This window comes from Ambystoma mexicanum, chromosome 11 (genome assembly GCF_040938575.1).
Source record: "Ambystoma mexicanum isolate Mex_15411 chromosome 11, UKY_AmexF1_1, whole genome shotgun sequence".
Taxonomy (NCBI): domain Eukaryota; kingdom Metazoa; phylum Chordata; class Amphibia; order Caudata; family Ambystomatidae; genus Ambystoma; species Ambystoma mexicanum.
The window spans coordinates 921,825,768-921,845,300 of NC_090934.1; the positions used below are offsets into that span (position 1 = coordinate 921,825,768).

General features: G+C 46.5%; 1 protein-coding gene across 5 annotated transcripts in view; it reads right to left on the reverse strand.

Moving 5' to 3' along the window:
• Positions 1 to 3,182: 3,182 nt before the first annotated feature.
• TSPAN4 (tetraspanin 4) overlaps positions 3,183 to 19,533 on the reverse strand; it is a 3,410,446-nt gene continuing 3,394,095 nt past the window's right edge. For all 5 annotated transcript variants that reach the window (XM_069624016.1, XM_069624017.1, XM_069624014.1 and 2 more), the window contains one exon: positions 3,183 to 4,040. In XM_069624016.1, the coding sequence (XP_069480117.1) occupies positions 3,972 to 4,040 (69 nt within the window). In that variant the 3' untranslated portion in view covers positions 3,183 to 3,971. The remainder of the gene's footprint in view (positions 4,041 to 19,533) is intronic.

Genomic DNA, 19,533 nt, shown 5'->3' on the forward strand with positions numbered 1-19,533 from the left:
AGCACTTACCTTACCTTGCACTTCATCTGTGGCTCACCCAGAGCACAGACATCCCAGCACTTACCCCACTGCCCTCTTCCTTGCTGCACTTGCACGTACTGAATACTCACAAGGCATATTAGGTTTGTCTGTTCCTTCCGTCGCTGTATTTGTATTTGTGTATTTTAATGTTCTTCAATCACATTTTCCCTCCCTGTTGCCCTGTGGGTGCTTTTAAACAGAATGTATTTGCTGTATAAGTGCCTAAAAAGCAAACAATAAATATAAAAAAATAAAAAAATGATGGTGATGCACCGGGGTGGGTGGTCAAAATACCACGTTAGAAGAGAATTAGCATTTTAGTTAAGGAATGAGGCTCTGAAGGTTGGACTTAATGATGCCCATGAAAGATATACACTAAGCTAAACAGCTATAAAAGTGGATTGCACGTTAGAGAAAGGGCCTTTGCTGTTGTCATCTTCCTGAAAGGGAGGCCTCATGAATGGTGGTATCTGAGGTGGAAAGAAATGCCTACGCAGTGCACTCTAAGAATACCAGTCTTCTCGTGTATCCGAACATTATGCAAGTGAACCAGGCCTTGTGTGACAGGCACAGGCCTCAAGATTTGACTGCTCACTCCCATGAACCTGAAAAATAGGAATCAGGGGAGTAGCGAGGGGGCAGCGATTGGAGACCTACTTCGAACGCCTGTGTTTCAACGCTATCTGAGGCGACCTTCTTCAGGCCAAACAAAGCAAGATAAATACATTTTTAAGTATTTTATTAGGGGCTCACATTAAAATGAATGATTTGCTACGTTTTAAGAGGTAAAGTTGCCATATTATAAGTCACAGGGGAGATTAGGGACCACATGGACTTTGGGAAACTAGTGGTTATTTTTTCAGATAAGCAACCTTTCAGTAGATTAGAGGTCTCATAGCTGGTCACACTGTGCTGTGTGACTACAATTACAAGTGAGGCCGTGTATGGTAAATGTGTTTAGACAGTGTACATTTGCAATGGCACTAGGCCACGTATATAGATTCAATTTAACTTCAGTCCTGTTATTTTCAATGACGATAGTCTTTGAGAACGCAGAAACGTGTTTGGTTTTTATGTGTTTTGCAATGTTGAATTCATGGCTGTTTGAAAATTAAGGATGACTCTCTGACTGCTTGTTCTTTGGAGTTACTCTGCTGTATTTTCAATGAAAATAAAACGTCATGGTATGTAATTCTCTTGGCATTTGATTAGTAATGAGAAACTTCTCATAAGCACAACCACGGCTGTAGGGTTACATTAATATTATCATTCAAACATAGTCATTGCTCCATGTAAGTTGAGATAAGCCTTGGAAATGTAAGTAAGAAGGCTTCTGGATGTGTCAGATCTTGTTTTACTTGATTGAAAGATACCCATGTTATAAAAAAAGGGTAAGAGTAAAAGTAGAACATTTTGGGCAAAGTAGATATATGATTAGAATTAGTACCCGGCATCGTGCATCCAAGGGATACACTTAACGTGATTGGCTCATTTCCGAGCCAGACCATGGTGTAATCCAGTGGACGCACGTACGTGCCTGCGTTTGTTCCCGAAGGGGGGCGTGCAGCCCTTTAGCCAATGAGAAGGCTCGAAATGGGGCAATCCCCGTTCTGAGCCTCCCCACGGCTGGAGGCTGCCTTCTTCCCCCGCCGGGGACTCAGGTATGTATTTTCTTTCCTCTAGCCCCTCCCCTTTCAAACTATCACCTCCCCACCCTCCCAACTCCACTTACCTTCTTTTTTCTTCTTTTCTCGGGAGCGAACGCGCTGGAAACACTTCTGTTCCCAGCGTGTCCGCTCCCAATGGCCGCCATGGGAAGGGAAAACGGTCTCTTTTGTCGTTTCGGAACAGATAACAATGCTATTAGTACCCCGTCCTAATGGGCCGGGCTACTAATGACAATCAGCCCCTCGACGGCAGGCTAATACCACACGCGGTAATGCACCTGGGCCTCGTTAAGGCCCTTGCTGCGCTCCGGCCTGTAAATATGGAGCCCAGGGGCATTACCTGGGGCGGTATTGGCCCGCCGTCTCGAGGCTTATTGCCACAATAAAAGAAACCATTATGCTTCTAGAATCCTGACACGGGTTTTAATACATAACAGAGCAAATCATGAATTCCAGAGATCTGCAGGAGCATTTTGATAAGATTTAATGGAATGACTGCTCGAAGGTGAATCCACACCAAGGTATATCCCTTAACGGTACTGAACAGCATAGTAATGCTTTGAATTATGATGTGCATGGCTGTGGATTGGTGTGTGGGTGACTTTCTCTTGCTAATGCTGTGACTGGGCACATTGTTTCATACCGAGGTGTAGGACGACCTGGTGCTGTGGAATGGTTTTGAGTGTGTGGTCAGAGGAAGAGCGTCGAGGGGCCTTTTACAATTGACTACCATGCACCTGGCCTTCACGTGCAGAGATCGAGATGGCTATCGGAGCATCATAGAATGACATTGAGGTAACAAACCATCACAGCAGCATTTAGAAGGCATTGCCTGGCTATCTATGTCAATCCTGCACCAGTATCTGACAGCACAGTTGTGCTGCAGGGTTGCAGTGTGTTGTGACATGATCCATTTCAGTTGATATTGAAGGGCGAGTAACTGGGTAACCTTGTTTCTGTCAACATTCATGTCCCAGTTACCAGCACCTTTCCAGGGAAATTAGAGGGTGTGGTCCATAGAGAGCATTACATCAGAGTGATGCAGTCATAAATATTATACATCATAAAATGTCTATAGGTTTTGTGGTTGTGAGGTCACAGTGGGTCATGTATTCTAGGGGAAAGGGCAGCATTTTTCTTCTTTACAAGCGGCCCATACCAACCTTGCCTATTTGTTGAATACATGATTACCCTTGCATACCTGGACCCCTGGAAACAAAATGTGCATATGGCCACCACTGCCTCTAAACAGGAGAGTTCTAGGATAGCAAGGCTAGACGAGCCTATTTCATATTCCCGAACTTGGGTTCCACAGAGTCATGCCCTCATTGTCGCCTGGGAAAAGCGGATGATGAGCTGAGTCAGTGTAACACACTACAACACATTTTGCTGTCTGAAAACCAGGAGTGAGTCGGTCAGCTCGTCAACATGGAGGACAAAGCAGTTTCCTTCACAAACTAAAGAGCATCTTAATCCAGTAAACTGTACTCTGGCTTTATTTATTTATTTATTTATTTATTTATTTGAGAGAGCATGACAAAATACTGCTTTGTTAAAAAAAAAAGGAAAACCTTTTCGACAAGGAGCTGGCTCTGCGGCATAACCCCAGGCATTGCGCTCCCCGTCGCGTCGGGCTAGGTACAGAGACACTTTGAAGTAAAAAGGTATTCTCGTGGAGACAGGTGCCTCCCCTTTCCGCCACACCGTTTCATACCCTTCCGCGATTCAAATTCTGCTGTGCCCTAGTCTCTCATGTCCTTCCCGCAACCTATGGTAGTCGTGCCGCGATAAAAGTCTCTTGTATCATGACAAACAGACTGTTGTTATGCAGTGCAAGCTCCTTGCCCCTTCCACTATGAGCCTTTTGAGTTCTCTTCATTGTTGAAATGTATCCACATCCTTCATTGTTGAGATTTATCCACATGGTGCAATGAGCTTTCCAGAACTTTCTTCTTAAGTCTCTCAACAGCTAAAAGTTACTTCCACATCTGTGTTGGCAAAGCTGGATAATTCGTTGCTCGCAGTTAAGTGTGGTGTTCCCTGCTGTAGCGTCCGAAGCTGTGTGTGACCTTTCCCCTTCTTGGGCCTTCTCTCGTACTTTTCCTGCCGGGGTGTGGTTGACAAGAATGTGGGGGTCCAGGGATGGTGTGGATTATATTTTACATAGTAGTAGGAGGGAAGGGAGAAAGGAAACATTATGGAAGTGTGGGACGTCAATAATTTCACCCCGCTGCGCGCCGTGACAGGGGAAGCGGGGTAGATGTCCGCAGCTGGGTTATTTCCTTATGCATAGAAGGTATCCGCTTTTACGACCTGGCAGTACATTGTCATTGCAAATGTGAGTCCCAGAATCTGAAGGGAGACAGAAAGGCAATAGAAAAGGTTAATGGCATGTGGGGCAAACACATTTCTAAATTACAGCGTAACCACATATCGCTCTGTCCCACAACAGGGCTAGCTAGCTAAAACACTTTTGGGGCCTGGGAAACAGACACGTGTGGGGCCCCCCCTCCACTGAACCAAAAGAATTAAGGGATCCGAATAGCTGGTCACACCACCCAACCCCCTCGTCGCGATCACCACTCATAGCTTGATATGCTGCCTCGCAAAATAAGCATAAATTCTCCCTTTCAGTCTCATTACCCTCTTCATTCCTCCTGTAATCAGAATGATAAAGAAGTAGCATTTCAAGGACAACATTAGCAGTCCACGATAAGGGTACTTGTGTGCTAGCATAGGTACAGGACACGTTTCATCAATAGCAGCCACGAGGAAGGTATACTGACCATAGTATGAATGCAGGACACAGATTGCATGAAAAAGGTGCACATCATCCAGAATAGACAGACGACTCAGATTAGTTGCCTCAAAGAATGCAAAGGTGATCAAGCATGGATACAGGAGACCAATTGGATGCAAGGAGCAAGCTACACCTACCATTGCATATATAGTGGTTGAAGATTAGAAGCTACCAGGAAGGTGTCTATATCCAGACAGACTGATATTAGAAGGGCATATTTTTCAAGTAGTGTTACCATTGGAGAGCAAAGAAGCAAGTGGTTGTGGTTTGCAATATATAAATGCTCACTATTATTGTAGGGGAAGTAACATTATAGCCATTGAAAGCATGTTTGAGACTTTTATGAAGACCATACCCTGAGAACAAAATAACTCTGAAGGGTTACATTTTTTAAAGGTTTAGGGACTGGGAATGTTGACAGTTTAGGCAATATGAAATTAAATGTGATGAAGATCACACATTGGTTAAGCATTGGACTGACAATTTCTTTTCCAGTTCTTACCATGAACTAAAATAGTCACATTTTATACAAGTTGTTTGGAAAGTGTGCAAGTCACATAACCCAACATGACAGTTTTTTCAAAACAGAATTTTATAGAAATGCATTATGCAAAATGGGGGTGATTCTAGCTTCATTTTCGCTATCATCAAGGGAAGTATTTAAGTACCAGCAGTCTAACTGATGTGATCTCTAAATATTTTATCTAGGTTTCTCTTTTGTATTTTAAAGCTTTAAATAAGCCCGAAAAATATGCTTGTAAAATATTAATTTTTAAATGTGTAGATAAACCTTTGAATTGTACAAAAAAGAAAACTGTGTTTTGTGAGAATAAGCAGACCTTAAAATATTCTTGCCAGATGGCTGCAATATCTTGCCTACTTTCTTCTCTTTAGAACCCCGTCCACGCAAATGGCCTTTATAAAAAGTAAGATCAAGTAATAGGCTAAGCAATGCCACCAGAATGTGAGAAGGCAACCCTTTTTTCAAAGATAACAGCACAGTACTGTTAGTGATCTAAGATTGTATCGTCTGCTAACAAAGCCAAGGCATGATAATGAACGCCTTGGCTTCACAGTCTTGAATATGGTTACCTAATCACCTCTTCAGACTAACACTTTATGCTCATCATTAGGGGTGGCTGCCTAGGTTTTACAACCACCTGTCTGAAGAAACCAATTTCTGATTTCTAGACCTTCAACATACAGATGCGTTTTGTTTTTAGATTAACTGCTATTTGGTGCAGGTACATTGCCGACAATAGCACTTGATATGATACAAAACAAAGTACATATACATGCAGGTTAATCAACTTCAGACATAGAAAAGGCTGAGTCAGCCGTGCTGGAATTTGGTTGTGTAATCTTGCATATGAACATAGATCTCTGCAAGGAACCAACGCAGCACTCCAGGTTTGCTATAGTGAACAAACAAACTATGTATACCACAGTGAACACCGAAAGCATTAGAGGATGAATTAATAAGAGCAGAATGTACTTGTCAACAACAGACCAGCAATAGGCTTACAGCCTCAGCAGCATGCCAAATACTATCCTAACGTGTGCCACTTATGTTTGGTCAACAAGGAAACTGACTTCTAAAGTTCAAGCAGCCTTGCAGGGGCCCCCGTTCAAGATGGGGGCAAGGGGAAAGTGCCATTTTTGACCTCCCATAAAGATGTCTCTGCCCCACACATTCCGTCCTTCGAACAGTTGGTAGTAGATTGCTGGGTTGCTGCCATTTTGGGTCACTGAGTATTGTTGTCACAGCATGCTGACAGGGACGTCATTTGGGGGTCGCCAAGGTCGCAACTGCGCCCTCTGAGGTCTCCCTTGCTACCCCTGTGGTCTGCCCTGGCTTTCTTTTTCAGGGCTCTTAAAAAAAACAGGGGGTTGCACTAGTGTAACACTTTGAGTAGTCAATCTAAATAAGAAAGAATAGGAGTAACAAATAATGTCTTTCTGGAATTCTATACAATAATTGCTAGACTCATTAAAGGTTTATTTCAGGCACCCTTCAGGGGGTGAGTCACTGATCTAGTCTGTTCTTAAATGCCTCAACTCAGCCTTTCATCTTTCTGAGGTCGATAAATGAGTACCAACACAGGTTGGGTGATGTTGTATGTATATTTGTTCTATATAAAGCGCTTATGCGTAAGTGCTTTATAATAACACATCATTATCATTTGGCCATGGACGTCTGCTTGCATTCACAGTAATTTGGTAATATGGGCCTATACACACTCATATTAACGATACATATGGTGATCTATTCTTTTATGAAATGTATATCACATTATAGTGATATCGTAACCATATTTTTTGCTATGTACTTAGGAACAATGCTATGTGATGCCCCTTCCTGTTTTGTCAAGGGTCGAAAGGTTGTGTTCCCTCGCTTCCTGTGATGTCACTTCGGGGTTGGGTCAAATGGAATCACTTCCTGTGATGTCATCAGAGGTCAAGGGTCATGTGATGTGACTTCCACTACCCCTGGCATTTTGGTGAAATGACGTCCCTGCATGCTGACTCTCCTCCTTCGCAAGTGGCTCATCATGGATACACCAATAATAAAGCAATGGGCCTCATTAAAACTGTGCCAGTCCGGAAACAATGGTGCCGGTAAGTGCACCGGCACCATTGTGTCCGGACCGGCACACTACAACTCTGCGGGCGGGTGTAGTCACGTCGGGCAGGTCAGACCTGCCTGCAGAGTTATCAAGGAAACACCAGCGCCATTCTCAACAGTGCCGGTGCTTCCGTGGTCCCCACTCCTATAGAGTCCAATGGGACTCTATGTGAATGGGGAATTACAATTTACCAGCCCCTGACTTTCTGGCCTACCGGGGTTGTAATCCCCCTGTGTTACCAGGAAGTCAGCGCCGTTAAAAATCATGACGGGTCCGGCAGCAACCTGCCGGTATCACGGCAGAGTTACCCCCAGAGCCGCAATGAGGCCCAGTGTTTTTCAAGTCATTATACAAGCCCACCTTAATTGAAGACGTTTCCACCAGGGCAGGGGTGGTTTATAAAAGCTAAAATTATAAGCGACTTTGACCAAAAAGATCCTACCGCCACTCCCAATTAACTTTGCTGCCTATAATTCCGGCAAATAGCATTGTTCTTAATGTAAAGTCAATGTTTAAGCTTAGATCATCTCCACTACCACCTCCTGCAACGCAGGATATGGAGACTATAGTGTTCTCTCCCAAAGCCACCTCCAAAACAATTCTCTCGCATCCTAGAATTGCAGTCAATTCCCCCCACCCCCAAAACAAAAGTACAAGCTGAGAACTGAGAGTGCATTTGAAGGCACGTTAGGCCTGTAATCTTTATCACAACTAAAAGCTCCACAGTAAAGCACATCTTCAAAACAGCCCACAAAAGTAACCCACAATGGTTTGTTGGGCAGCCAATCAGGGCACAGTCAAATAAATTGATATGGCCTCATTATAAGTGTGCCGGTCTGGAAACAACAGTGCCGGTATCACCGGCACGGTTACGACCGGTCCCGTAATGAGACCCATAGACTGTGATGATCAAGTTTCGTAGTCCTGTGCCGCACACCTGCACACAGTCACTCTATGATGAATCTTTGTTGGGGCATAAAACAGTGTCGGACACTAATAAAAGTGGGCCATAGTTGCAAATGGCAATTCATTCCTTTTGTGTCAAACTGTTTGAGTAGTACCAAGAGGGAGATTTTTGGTAGAATGTGTTGCAAATTGTGCATTAAAAAAATCTTTGATCAGTAACACTTGTCAAAACTACTAGCTACACGGGTAACTAACTCATCAAAATGGCCCACTTTGACACAGAAAACGGGCCCAGGCAAGCATGTGGCCATTGGCCTATAGGTCAGTCTGAGCCTACCGACACACATGCACGCAGTCACAAACAGCCGCTTCCAACCGTTACCAGACAGTCTGTCTTCTCACTTCAGCCAGTCAGAGCTGCGTGACGTGTTGTGTCTAAGTTTTGGGTACCACAATGTACTCCCTATTAGCATTCAACCCTACCTGAAAGGTCTCTTGTCGTCATTGACACCCTACCCAAACCATGGGACAGATCCAGCTGGTGGCTGCATGGATCACAGGTGCATAGCCTCGAGAAGAGCCGGAGTCCCAGGTGTGGAAAGTTAGGTCTACCCGGCCGCGTAGCTTCTGGCTCCTCTAACAGCTCGAGAATCAAGTAGCTCAAAATGTAACAAATGTGGAAGCTTTATGCCTCTGTTCATTCTATTATCCAGTCAACATATGATTAACTTGCTTTGATTTTCCACTAAATTGAGTTTTTTTCTAAATATCTCAGACCCCTCAAACATTCCTCAGTACCAATGCTTTTCAATGTGGTGTGAACATTTAAAAGCTGGCATATACAGATATAGGTTTAGTAACATTATCAATATATGATTTTCGGGGTGAGTTGAAGCCATGTGGGTGGCAGAATGTTGATAGACCTTTTAGGATTCAAGGGTAGGTGGAACTGGTCCCATTTACCCAATTAGTTTCATCTCTGGTTCCAGGGGCATTCATATTTTATCAGTATGGTCTGTCCCACAGTGATTGTGTTAAATGCCTGTTACTGTATCCTGAATTAATGTAAATACGGGTACTTCAAATCCCCAGTTAGGATGCGCAGGGAGCAGAATACTCGACACACACAAATAATGAGGTTCAAAACTTTCTTTTTTGGATACAGGCCTATAGGGAGAAAAGAGAGTTGTAACAAAAAGGCATAGCCAACTTGGCGACACTAGGCGAACTATGAAAAGGAGCTGAAGAAACAAAATAGTAGTGTGGAGTAAGAGTTGTTCCACCGTCTGAAGACCATTGCACATTGCAAGAGACGACAAGGCCAGTGTCCCTCTTCAGGGTGGTCATCTTGCTAGGCTTCTACCCTTGGGGTTGTGGGCTGGACAAACTCACAAGATCTATTCCTCAAACAAGAACCAACAGTTCCAGTAATATAGACCCCTCCTGGTTCTTCCCAGTCACTGGGTCTTGATACCGCCCAGGACACTAATGTCGAAAAACAATGTCGAAAGTCAAAATGTCGAAAACATAATGTCGAGAAAAAAAAATGGAATGTCTTTTTTTCTTTGTTTTTTGTTCGAAATGGGGGGGTTCCCCCAACCCTCCTTTTTTATTTTTTTTTCTGTTTTAACCTTTTTTTTTACTTGTAAACATGTAAATAAAAAATAAAGCATTTGAAAAAAAAATTCGACATTCTTTTTTCAACATTTTTGTAATTCGACATTATGTTTTCGACAATATAACTGCACACTGGTGCCCTTTTCTCCATAGAGATGTTATGGTGTCCTCCTGGACCTTTTCCTTGCTCTGCGCTCTGCCAGGCACATCTGTTTTCCTGCTCCCTCTCACCCAGACTGAGGAGGAAACGTGAACCTCCTATATATTGCCTGGAAAAGGTGCCTGCTCCCTCTTTACTTGGAGTGGTCATGTGATTGCAGTCATCTGAGTACGAGCAAGGCTTTGTAGTTTAATGTTCTGACTGGGGGTTAAAAGGGCTGATGGCCCTCTTAAAATGATTCCAAGTACTTGGAGCATTTGTTTGGTGAGCAACCTATTTCCCTTGCTGCCCGTTTCATACCTTCTTTATGGGTAGAAGGGTTATGTAAGGAAGGCATGGTATCAAACAGTGAAGACAGACACAAGTGATCACAGTTCAAGGGTGTTTATTGAACTTCAATGGGTTGGTAGAACGCCTATCTACCCTTAAGTTTAAAGATGGGAGCGAGCTACGACCATCAAATAATAATGATGCAGTGCAAGTGGAGTCGCAGCCAAAATAAAAAGGGCCTATACTAATATTCCTATTGCCAATCCTTACTTCTAAATACAAGTGTGTGGGAAACGATGTATATAAAAGAAAAGTGTTCACAAAACAATATGTCAGGATAGATGAGCAGTTGGCTTCCCTTCCCCACGTTTTCAGCCTGGGACAAGGTGACACACTCGAGTTTTGCACACACTCTGGCTTCTCTGCCACAAGGATGCAGTTCACAATATAGGTATCTGGGCCTTCTGCGCCAAAGTTTTCTAATAAAAGTCTCTTATTGCAGAGTGCGGAGTGTAACAGACAAGTATCAACGTTTTCTTCTCATCAGGATTTTGATATTCCCAAGTTTTCTTGTTTACAGTTCATCACGGGTCTCCCTCGGTCGGGCCGAACCACTTTTACACAAGTTCACAATTGTTCTCCCTCAGTCAGGCTTGGATCACAGTCTCCCTCAGTCAGGCTCAGACCACTTTACTCTTGCTTTCTTTCACAGTTCAAAATCTGAAAACTTTCAACTGTGCAATGGATTTCTCTCAAACCATTGCAGGACCACTTTGATTCCTTCGATTCATTCCATTCATTACTGTTTGATCTTTTTCTATTTCTGCCACTTCTTGCCCAGGTACGTAATACATAGACCTTCGATTGAGCACACCCACGATGTCAGACCACTCTGTTACTTTATTACGCAGCTTTGCTGTTTCACATAGGAGTTCAAACATCCATCAGCAAATGAGCTTGTGTCTTTCATCACACGCATTCATTCTTTGCTCTTGCGTTCCTCATCCAATGTTGCCTCTTGAAACCTTGACTTCAACACAGACTGGTCTGGCATCAGACTCCCCAACTCACCGGCTGTGTTGATTTCTCTGGGGCTGCATTTATCCTGGAGCCAAGGACAGTACCACAGCAGCCGCAGCTCCTCCCCGGCTCGCTCAGTCATGCAGGAGGGCCCCGGTATCTTTTACACAAAATAGGATGCTTTAGTCTGGTTTTCCGGCATTACGCTTTCTAATCTGAAGGTTTGTGGAAAGTAACAGTTTCTCTGTGGAAAGGTCAAGGGTATCTCGCTTCTTGCTTTCTCTTCTCTGTATGCCGCCTTTCTCCCCTCGTTCATTTGATGTCCGGAAAATGCTATTCCTTTGTGTGCTTTGCCTCGCTCAGAATTTGCTCTCGTGCTCCGCCTTTTATCCGTGCGCGGAAGATTAATGGAAGTCAGGTGTGGGTAGTTAACAGAAATTGCCTAACTCTGCCTGACCACAGTATTGGGACACATCAGGTGTAATGCATGGGTGTGAGTCTGTTTTCTCCCAGAGCAGGCTGTCCGTGTGAAAGTGTTTGTGCAGGTAAGGGGGAAGGTGGGGGGGTAAAGTCCCTAAGTATTGTACCTGTTAAAATGGGGTAAAGGTGTTACAGGGTGAGGGATACTGCATCTCGCCATCCTGTGTCCCACTCCGACTCCCCGAAGACCCCTCACTGGGTGATCCTCCCACACTGGTCCACCCCCAGGGTCTGGATCCTGCCTCTCCTGCCATCATTTAGCGAGTAGCAATGGAGCTGACTATCAAGACAGAGGCTTTTCTGAATATTAATGCTTTATAGGATGTCTCCGCCTCAGGGTAAAGTAGTCCCTCCAGCCACACCCGAAGGTAGACTGTATGGCTCAGTTCTTCCAGGGTGGGCTATGTGTGTCTCCATGCTCCCTTCTTTACATGATGCAATAATATGAGCCTGGCGCCAACTGCACCAGGACTGACTCCAGGAAGTCTTGAGGCAACCTTTTGGGGCCCTAAAGGTCCCCATGGGTGCCAGCAACTGGGGTAGGCTGGTCTGCTCCCGACGTCTGGGGTCGGGAAATCACAATGACAGTGATATCCAGCTCCAATTCCCTGGGAACCAGACTGAAACAAGTTCTCCCCTATTGTGGGAATGGGTGGGCTCTGGAAGGACACTTACCCTACACCCTGTAGTTAATCTCCCCTTTGTCATGTCACCACACATCATGGGGGTGGGCCGGGTTTCCCATTTGGCCTACACTCTGTGATCCTCTCTCCCCTTCTGGCTACCCTGGCAACAGCCAGAAACCATGATGTGTGGTCAGATCAAGTTGTATCACCACATCAATTGTTCTAGAGTGTTCATGGCCCTGAAGGCCAACCTACCTTTCCTAATGGGCAAAAATGTTTTGGTGCACACTGATGAGGAAACTCCAGTGTTCTATTTGAGCATGCAGTGGAGCCCATGCTACCCCCAACTGGCTCTGGACATCTTTCACTGGACCATCTCCCGCAATATATCATTTTCCGTCATTTATCTTTCATGGGAGGATAACTGCACAGCAGGCATCCTAAGTTGACTGACAGCATTCAGATGAGCGTGAACGCCATGGATAGGTATAAAAGCCATCCTTATGAAATAGGGAAGCCCTCATAACAGCCTCATTGCAGCTCATCAGAAGACTAAGAACAGTTGATACACTCAAGGAGAGTCCAGGATCTTCATATTACAGGCCCCCCCCTGTGTTGTCTGGGGAGGTTCAATTAAACTGTTCCTCTGCCCCCTTTCAAATGTAGATTTCTACACATGTTCATGGTGAATGCATGCTATTGTCTATTTCTGGTGGTTCCCAACTGGCTGAAACCATACTGCATACTCTGAGAGTCTTCACATAGCTGCGCCCTGCTCCTTTCTGCTGCTACAGAGATGTCCGGTGACTACGAGGCTGATGCCAAGACCCTCAGCGCCACCTACGCCACTGTGCACACTTGGGTGGCAGAAAACTGGCTTTGCCTCAACGGTGAAAAGACAGAGCTACTAATGCTAGGACCCACTGACAATCTGAAAAAAACTTGACACCCAATACTCTTCCTTCATTATCGACAACTCCACGATCTCAGTATCCCAGGCTGTAGAAACTATTGGGGTCTATCTAGACGCCAACCTATCCATGTCCAGGCAAGTCAGCGCCATTGCCTCTTCTGCAGCCTACAACACTAAACTTCTAAATGCAGCCCAGCGATTCTTCACCACCGCTAACTGCCTAACTATTGCCAAAGCCATTATCGGTTCTAGACTGGACTATTGCAATGTCCTCTTCACCAGCACTTCGGCAAGAAACCTTGACAAACTGCAAACCATCCAAAATAATGCCCTGCGCGCCACCATAGGCATACCTAAAAGGGACATATCTCCTCAGCCAGACAACAAGCCCACTGACTGCCCGTCCGTGAACGTGTCCTTTTCAAAACACATGCCCTTATACACAAGTGCATACACCACCCAGCCCCACCTTACCTCTCACAGAGAGAAAAAATACCCCTCTCCTCCAAACCTACTAGAACACCCTACACCAACCTGCTTCATGTACCCATTGTCAAGTGTGCTAGATGTGGTGGCATAAGCTTCCCTTTCATTGCTGCCAGGCAATGGAACTCCCTCCTGCTCGCCCTTAGATACGAACTCTCACACCTCGCTTTCTGCAAAGCCATCCAAACATGGCTATTCCAGTAATTCCTGCAGTGCTTCCATGCCACGTCTTGATGTGCACACATGTAACAACAGCTCTATGTATGTGTTCAGCCGCGATATGCTCTACACTAGGTAACCCCTTGTGTAACTATATTGCTACCCATGTAACACATCATGTAACTAAGCCGATTCCGTGTACCAGCGCCACCAGGCCTCCGGGCTGTTTGTGCGCTTTATAAGTGCAAATAAATAAATGAGTTCTGCAATCTCAACAGCAAGGACAGGTTGTGCATGCCTGCCACCAATTGATAAAAATGGCCGCGTGGAGTTTGAAATACTAGTCAGTGAGCATCTGGGTTTATATGAGAATAATCTCAGGATCTTGCAAGCGACCAGGACGCCATCTACAGTACAACAGCAAATGGCTCCACGTTTGTCATTGCTCCCTGGAGAAGCATTGGGACCCACTTTGCCACATCTTGGATCAGACCGTGCCTTTCATGTCCCATTTAGTGGCTACTGAAAGGCAGGTTGACTCTCGAAAGTCCTACCTGGCTGCCTTCACTGCTCATGTGAACTCAGAGGCAGAGGGTTTCTCCTTGAAGAATTGGTTTGTTAAGAATTGTTTTGAAGGTCAGCCGGGGAAGCCTAACCCTGTATGGGACCCAAACGTGTCCCTTGAAGCCCTGGATCACAAATCCTTTGAACCTATGATCCTCGCCCAGAAGAAGGTATTTCGGATTGCCATCACTTTTGTCTGACGTGTGGGTGAGCTCTAAACCTTGTTAGCAGGCAAGCGCTATATGATATGCCATATGGGTCAGATGGATCAGCGGACTCATGCGTCTTACTTTCAAGCCATCTCAGACTTTCACTTTCCCCACTTCTGTCCGAGGCAGAGATCACTCTTCATAACCCAGATGTACGAAGGGCCCTGAAATCTTACCTGCACAAGACTACCAATTCAGGAACTCTGTCATTGTTTGGGGGGACATACAGTGGTCTTTCTCACAGAATACAGGCTTGAAGGGTCTCCTCAATGTGCTCAGTGGTCTCCTCCATTGTGGAGACATAGAATTTCCATACAATATGCTCTGGCTGAGATACACGCACTTGCAAAAGCAACGTCCATGGCATAGCACAACATGGGTAGCACTAGCTCCACATCAAATGCTCCTATTGACCAGGTGTTGCTCAAAACAGAGTAGTGGCTGCCGTCCTCCATTAAATGAATGCCGGATGCTATGAAATCTATCACAGGAGTCTGGAGGAAGGGGGACAGGATGTACCAATCCATACTGGTGGTTCATGTCCCCTTCCTGCAGGCGCCCACCCACCGTTCCCCCTTCTCTCTGTTATTACATTCCATAGAGAGTAGGGCTGAGTTATGGTAGGCAGGAAGAGCCTGGGCGAGGCGGTGCCTGCACCCCGGCTTCCATTACTTTTCTAATGCTCCAGTGATAGGCCTATGAGGACCGATACCCAAGCAGTGTGCAGGAAAGGGGACATAGTCTATCAGTGCAAGAGCCACTAATGTTGTTTACTTGTCATTATTTGGCTTCTTTTTAAATGATAATGAATATGCCTGACTATTTCTTTAAAGATCGAACACCTCCCTCCCTCTCGGGAGGACAGCTCAGGGGCAACGTGCTTGCCTTAGAAGCAAGACGCCCCCGGGTCCGCGCTTAGAAACCTCTGGGTATTAAGCGCGTTCTAAATAACCTATCATATCATACCTTCCTATTGTATCAAGGTTGCGGTAAGGTCACCAGTGATGTGCTTGCTAGTTTGAATACTGTGATCTGTAGGTTGTTGTAAGGCAGCCAGGCACTTTACTGCATGCTTATTGTCACTTGTGGTGTTGTAAGAATGCTCTAACATGATGTTGCTAATGCTCTACATCAGGGCCCCCATGCAGGCCAGTGGCTTTTTTGCCATCAAGCCGCCTGCGTAATTCTGGGACATTTCTGCCACTCTGGGCCAGACCCCCACTCTACATGAATGCACCCACGCCATATACTGGTGGGAATCCGCCTGCGGGAAATGCCTGACAGCTCCATTATTGAAAGGCAGAGCAGTAAATGCCAGTGCACGCCGGTCTGCAGTGTGACTCCGATTTATTGTGGAACTGTTTCCTGGGCCTGTCAGTGGCTATACATCACGGCTCTGCCGAGCATTAGCACCCTCGCCTGATGCCCTTTGTCTTGTTTCCAGAAAGCCGGGGTGATGAAAGGGCGTCAGAGAAATGCTCCTTCCAATTCGTAGGCTCGCAAACAGCACACGGAAAATACACCCGGGCCCACCCGGATGGGAGGCCCGGGGCCGTAAGCTGGGAGGTGGGGGGTTTGTGCTAAGTCCGGTGGGGCAGTGCCTTTTGGCGCTGCCCCACTTAGCATGCACATGGTGGGGTCGGGCTGCTGGGTCCCTTTACAATGGGAACCCAGACAGCGCGTCTCCAAGACAGGAGGGTGAGGTGAGAGGGGCAGGTGACAACCGGCAGTCGCTGCCCCCTGTCACCTCGCCCTCCATACTTCAAAGGCCCCCCTTCCCATCCTGCGGATGCTGAGCGGGGGCCTTTTGAAGTTCAAAGAAGGGGCCGCCTTGCCCCCAGGCCGAATTTTGCCTTTATCTGGCGGGGGCAAGGTGGCCCTTCTCATGCTTCCTCCCCGTCAGCCACGAACAGCAGCAGGACGGCTGCAGGGAGACTTGAAGCAGGACGACACGAAGCACTGAACGAAGTAGCTCAGCAGACGTTTCTTTGCAGCAGAGAACACAATTTGGATCCGTCATCATAATACCGGCATCAAAGGGATCATGCGGTGCGTGCGTCGGCTCAGCCACGCAGGCATCATCAAAGCAGGCGAAGAACACTGCTGACGGAGGAAATAGGGGAAATTACTGCCATATCTAAGATTGGCAGGCCGATTTCCAGTGACCAGGCAGCGCTCTAGTAAAAGTTTCCAAAGGAGACGGGAGAAGAGATCGGCCGAGTGCGGCGCATTAACAGATGGCATTCCTGACTTTGGCACTGGGTTTCTATGCATGCAGCAGTCACATTGCAGTGTCGTCATCATTCAGCATACTAATAGCAGTAAGGAGGCATTTGGCCCTTGTGTCTGCATGGAAAAGTGCTCTGGAAAGTCCGTTTTGGCAAAGCTGGAATTTAAGATCACAGGAAGGCCACGTCTGGTGAAGATTGCTGCTGCCCAGTGTGAGGCACTCTGAGGGCACAACCGGTCACACGCATGACACGGACCGCAGCCGAGGCATCTCCCACTGGATGGTAATCACTTTACATACATGGAAGCGAGCGGTAGGGCGGAATTCTCACCAGCCCCTCCAGCACCACTGAAAGCCTGCCAGCAGCGCAGGACAACCCACAGGGAACGCTGCTCGAACAATTATAGAATCGGGCAGCCCGCGGACAGAGCAGAAGCTATAAAGGCACCTGGTTGGAAGCAGGTCGACGCAGAGCACCCTCGAGGGGTCGGGGGGAGAGGAGCTGCATGGACAAATCCTCTTTACCTTAAGCAGGCCACACCATCACAGGGCAAGCACACAGGGGAGCAACCGGGGCCATTTTCTTTCACAAACCACGGTACCGGCAGGCGTTAATGAGAACCCCTACAGTGCGCAACGCTGCGAGAGCCGCAAATCTGTGTAAGCAGGAAGATACAGAGCAAGAAACTTACCTAACACAGGTAACTGAAAGGAGAATAAAAGGTGCCATACAGCATTTTTGGCGCACACAGGAGCAAGGCACGCCGAGTGGGCAACACATGAACCACCTATTACAAACCAGCACACAGAGGCCCAAAGAGGAAAGGGATGGCTGACGCTTTATCCCTGGGCCAAAGCAGCAGAAGCTGTCCATGGCATGGATCTGGTGCAGGAAAGAATGGCGGAGCTCGCATCAACCAGTTTCAATGCTGACAACGCAGGCGCACTAGGTGATGAAGATGTCGGCGATGATGAGCCAGCAGGAATGGAGCAGCCGACCAGGAAGAAGCAGCGCCTCGATGTCCGCAGCATGCCCGCCTCTTCAGAAACCCACCCCGACACCAAAAGAAAAGCAAAATCAGGTACTGTGAAAAGCAATGTTTTGGGGCCAATGCTAGAACCATTTTTTAAATGGCACAAGGATGGGGGTGCTGTAAGAAAGAAGAGACACAGGGATGACTCGAGCAGCTCCAGCAGCAAGAGTGACAGCACGGATACAGAGTCTGATTCTGGGGGCGAGGATGTCCAGGGCCACCTTAAAGCGTGGGTTGGGCCTAGCAATGATGTTGTGTTCCCAAGCCCAGAAATGACTAAATATGGGAGGCGCACAGCCGGCAAAAGCGTGAATAGAAGTTTAAAAAAGACTATTGCATGGCACATTGAGAGCAAAAGTAAGAGAAAGATTTGGAAGAAGCCATTTATTGATATGTTTTGCCTATTGGAATAAGAAGAATTAGGTTTTGGTATTTAAAAAAAAAAGATAAGAAAGAAGAAGAGAAAGATAGGGCGAAGAGGCCTACTTTGGAAAAGAATATCCAGAAATGGGAGGCCTCTTTTCAAATCCTGTCAACAATCATTTTAGAAAAATTCCCAGAAGAGGGCACTGCACTGATTGCCTATCACCACAGAATTTTGGAGATTCACAATACCTTTTGGGGGGAATCATGGCTGAACTACGATAGAGAGTTCAGGAAGGAGATGCAGAAATTCCCTGATCTGGGCTGGGAGGAGGAAGAGCCCAAACTGTATATTTTCCATGTATTAAATGAAATCTCGGCTAGGAGCGCGCAGAGAAATAAAGACCATGAGCATCAGTATAACAGAAGAGGTAGAAATAGGCAGCATAACCAGCGCAGGCACCAGCAAGACAGTGCACAGGCCAACAAAAACAAACCCCCTGTTTCGAAGATCGCCCCCAGGGGGGCAAAACCAAGGGCAGTTGGCCAACCGCAGCACCGGTGGGGCCAAAGGGAGCACCCCGGGGACCTGCTTGTATTTCAATAGAGGGTCCTGCAACAAGGGCTCTGAGTGCAGATACAAGCACCTATGCAGCACATTCAATGGAGGCCACAGCAGCAACAACTGCACAAAAGCCTCTCCCTCCAGGCCCAGCCCAAAAGTCTCAGAGGGTAAAACATGTACTAGTAATAAAATGGGAGCCTCACCAACAGAAATTGACCAACTAATAAAAATGTTAGAGAACTAGCCTGACCCTGCAGCTAGATAATTCTTGGGTCAGGGCTTCAAAGATGAGTTTCAGATCCCATTCAAGGGCCAGGGATCTCCCACTATACCCAAAACCAAAAATCTGCTTCTTCCCCAGCCAACATAATAAGAGAATAAAGTGGTAAAGAGCCAAACCTAGGGAGGATTGAGGGTCCATTCCAACTCCCTCCTTTCATTGAGTTTTTATGCTTCCCCCTGGCCATTGTGCCCAAAAAACAGCAGGTGGAGTTAGGACGATCTACCATTTATCTCACTCACCCGGAAGCTCTTTCAATGTTGGCATCCTTGCCACTGAGGCTACTGTCTCTTACAGCGGCGTGCAGGATGCGGTTGACCTAGTAAAACTGTCAGGTAGACACGCTCTCATGGCGAAAGCCGACACAAGGTCAGCATTCAGGCTGCCGCCTGTGCACAAGAACACCTACCAGTGGCCGCGTTTCCATTTTTTGTCAACATATTCTGTTTTGATAAACGCCCCCCCCCCTCCCCCAATGGGCTGCGCCATCGCATGTGCCTACTTTGAACAGTTCAGTTCTTTCCTACAAAGGGTAC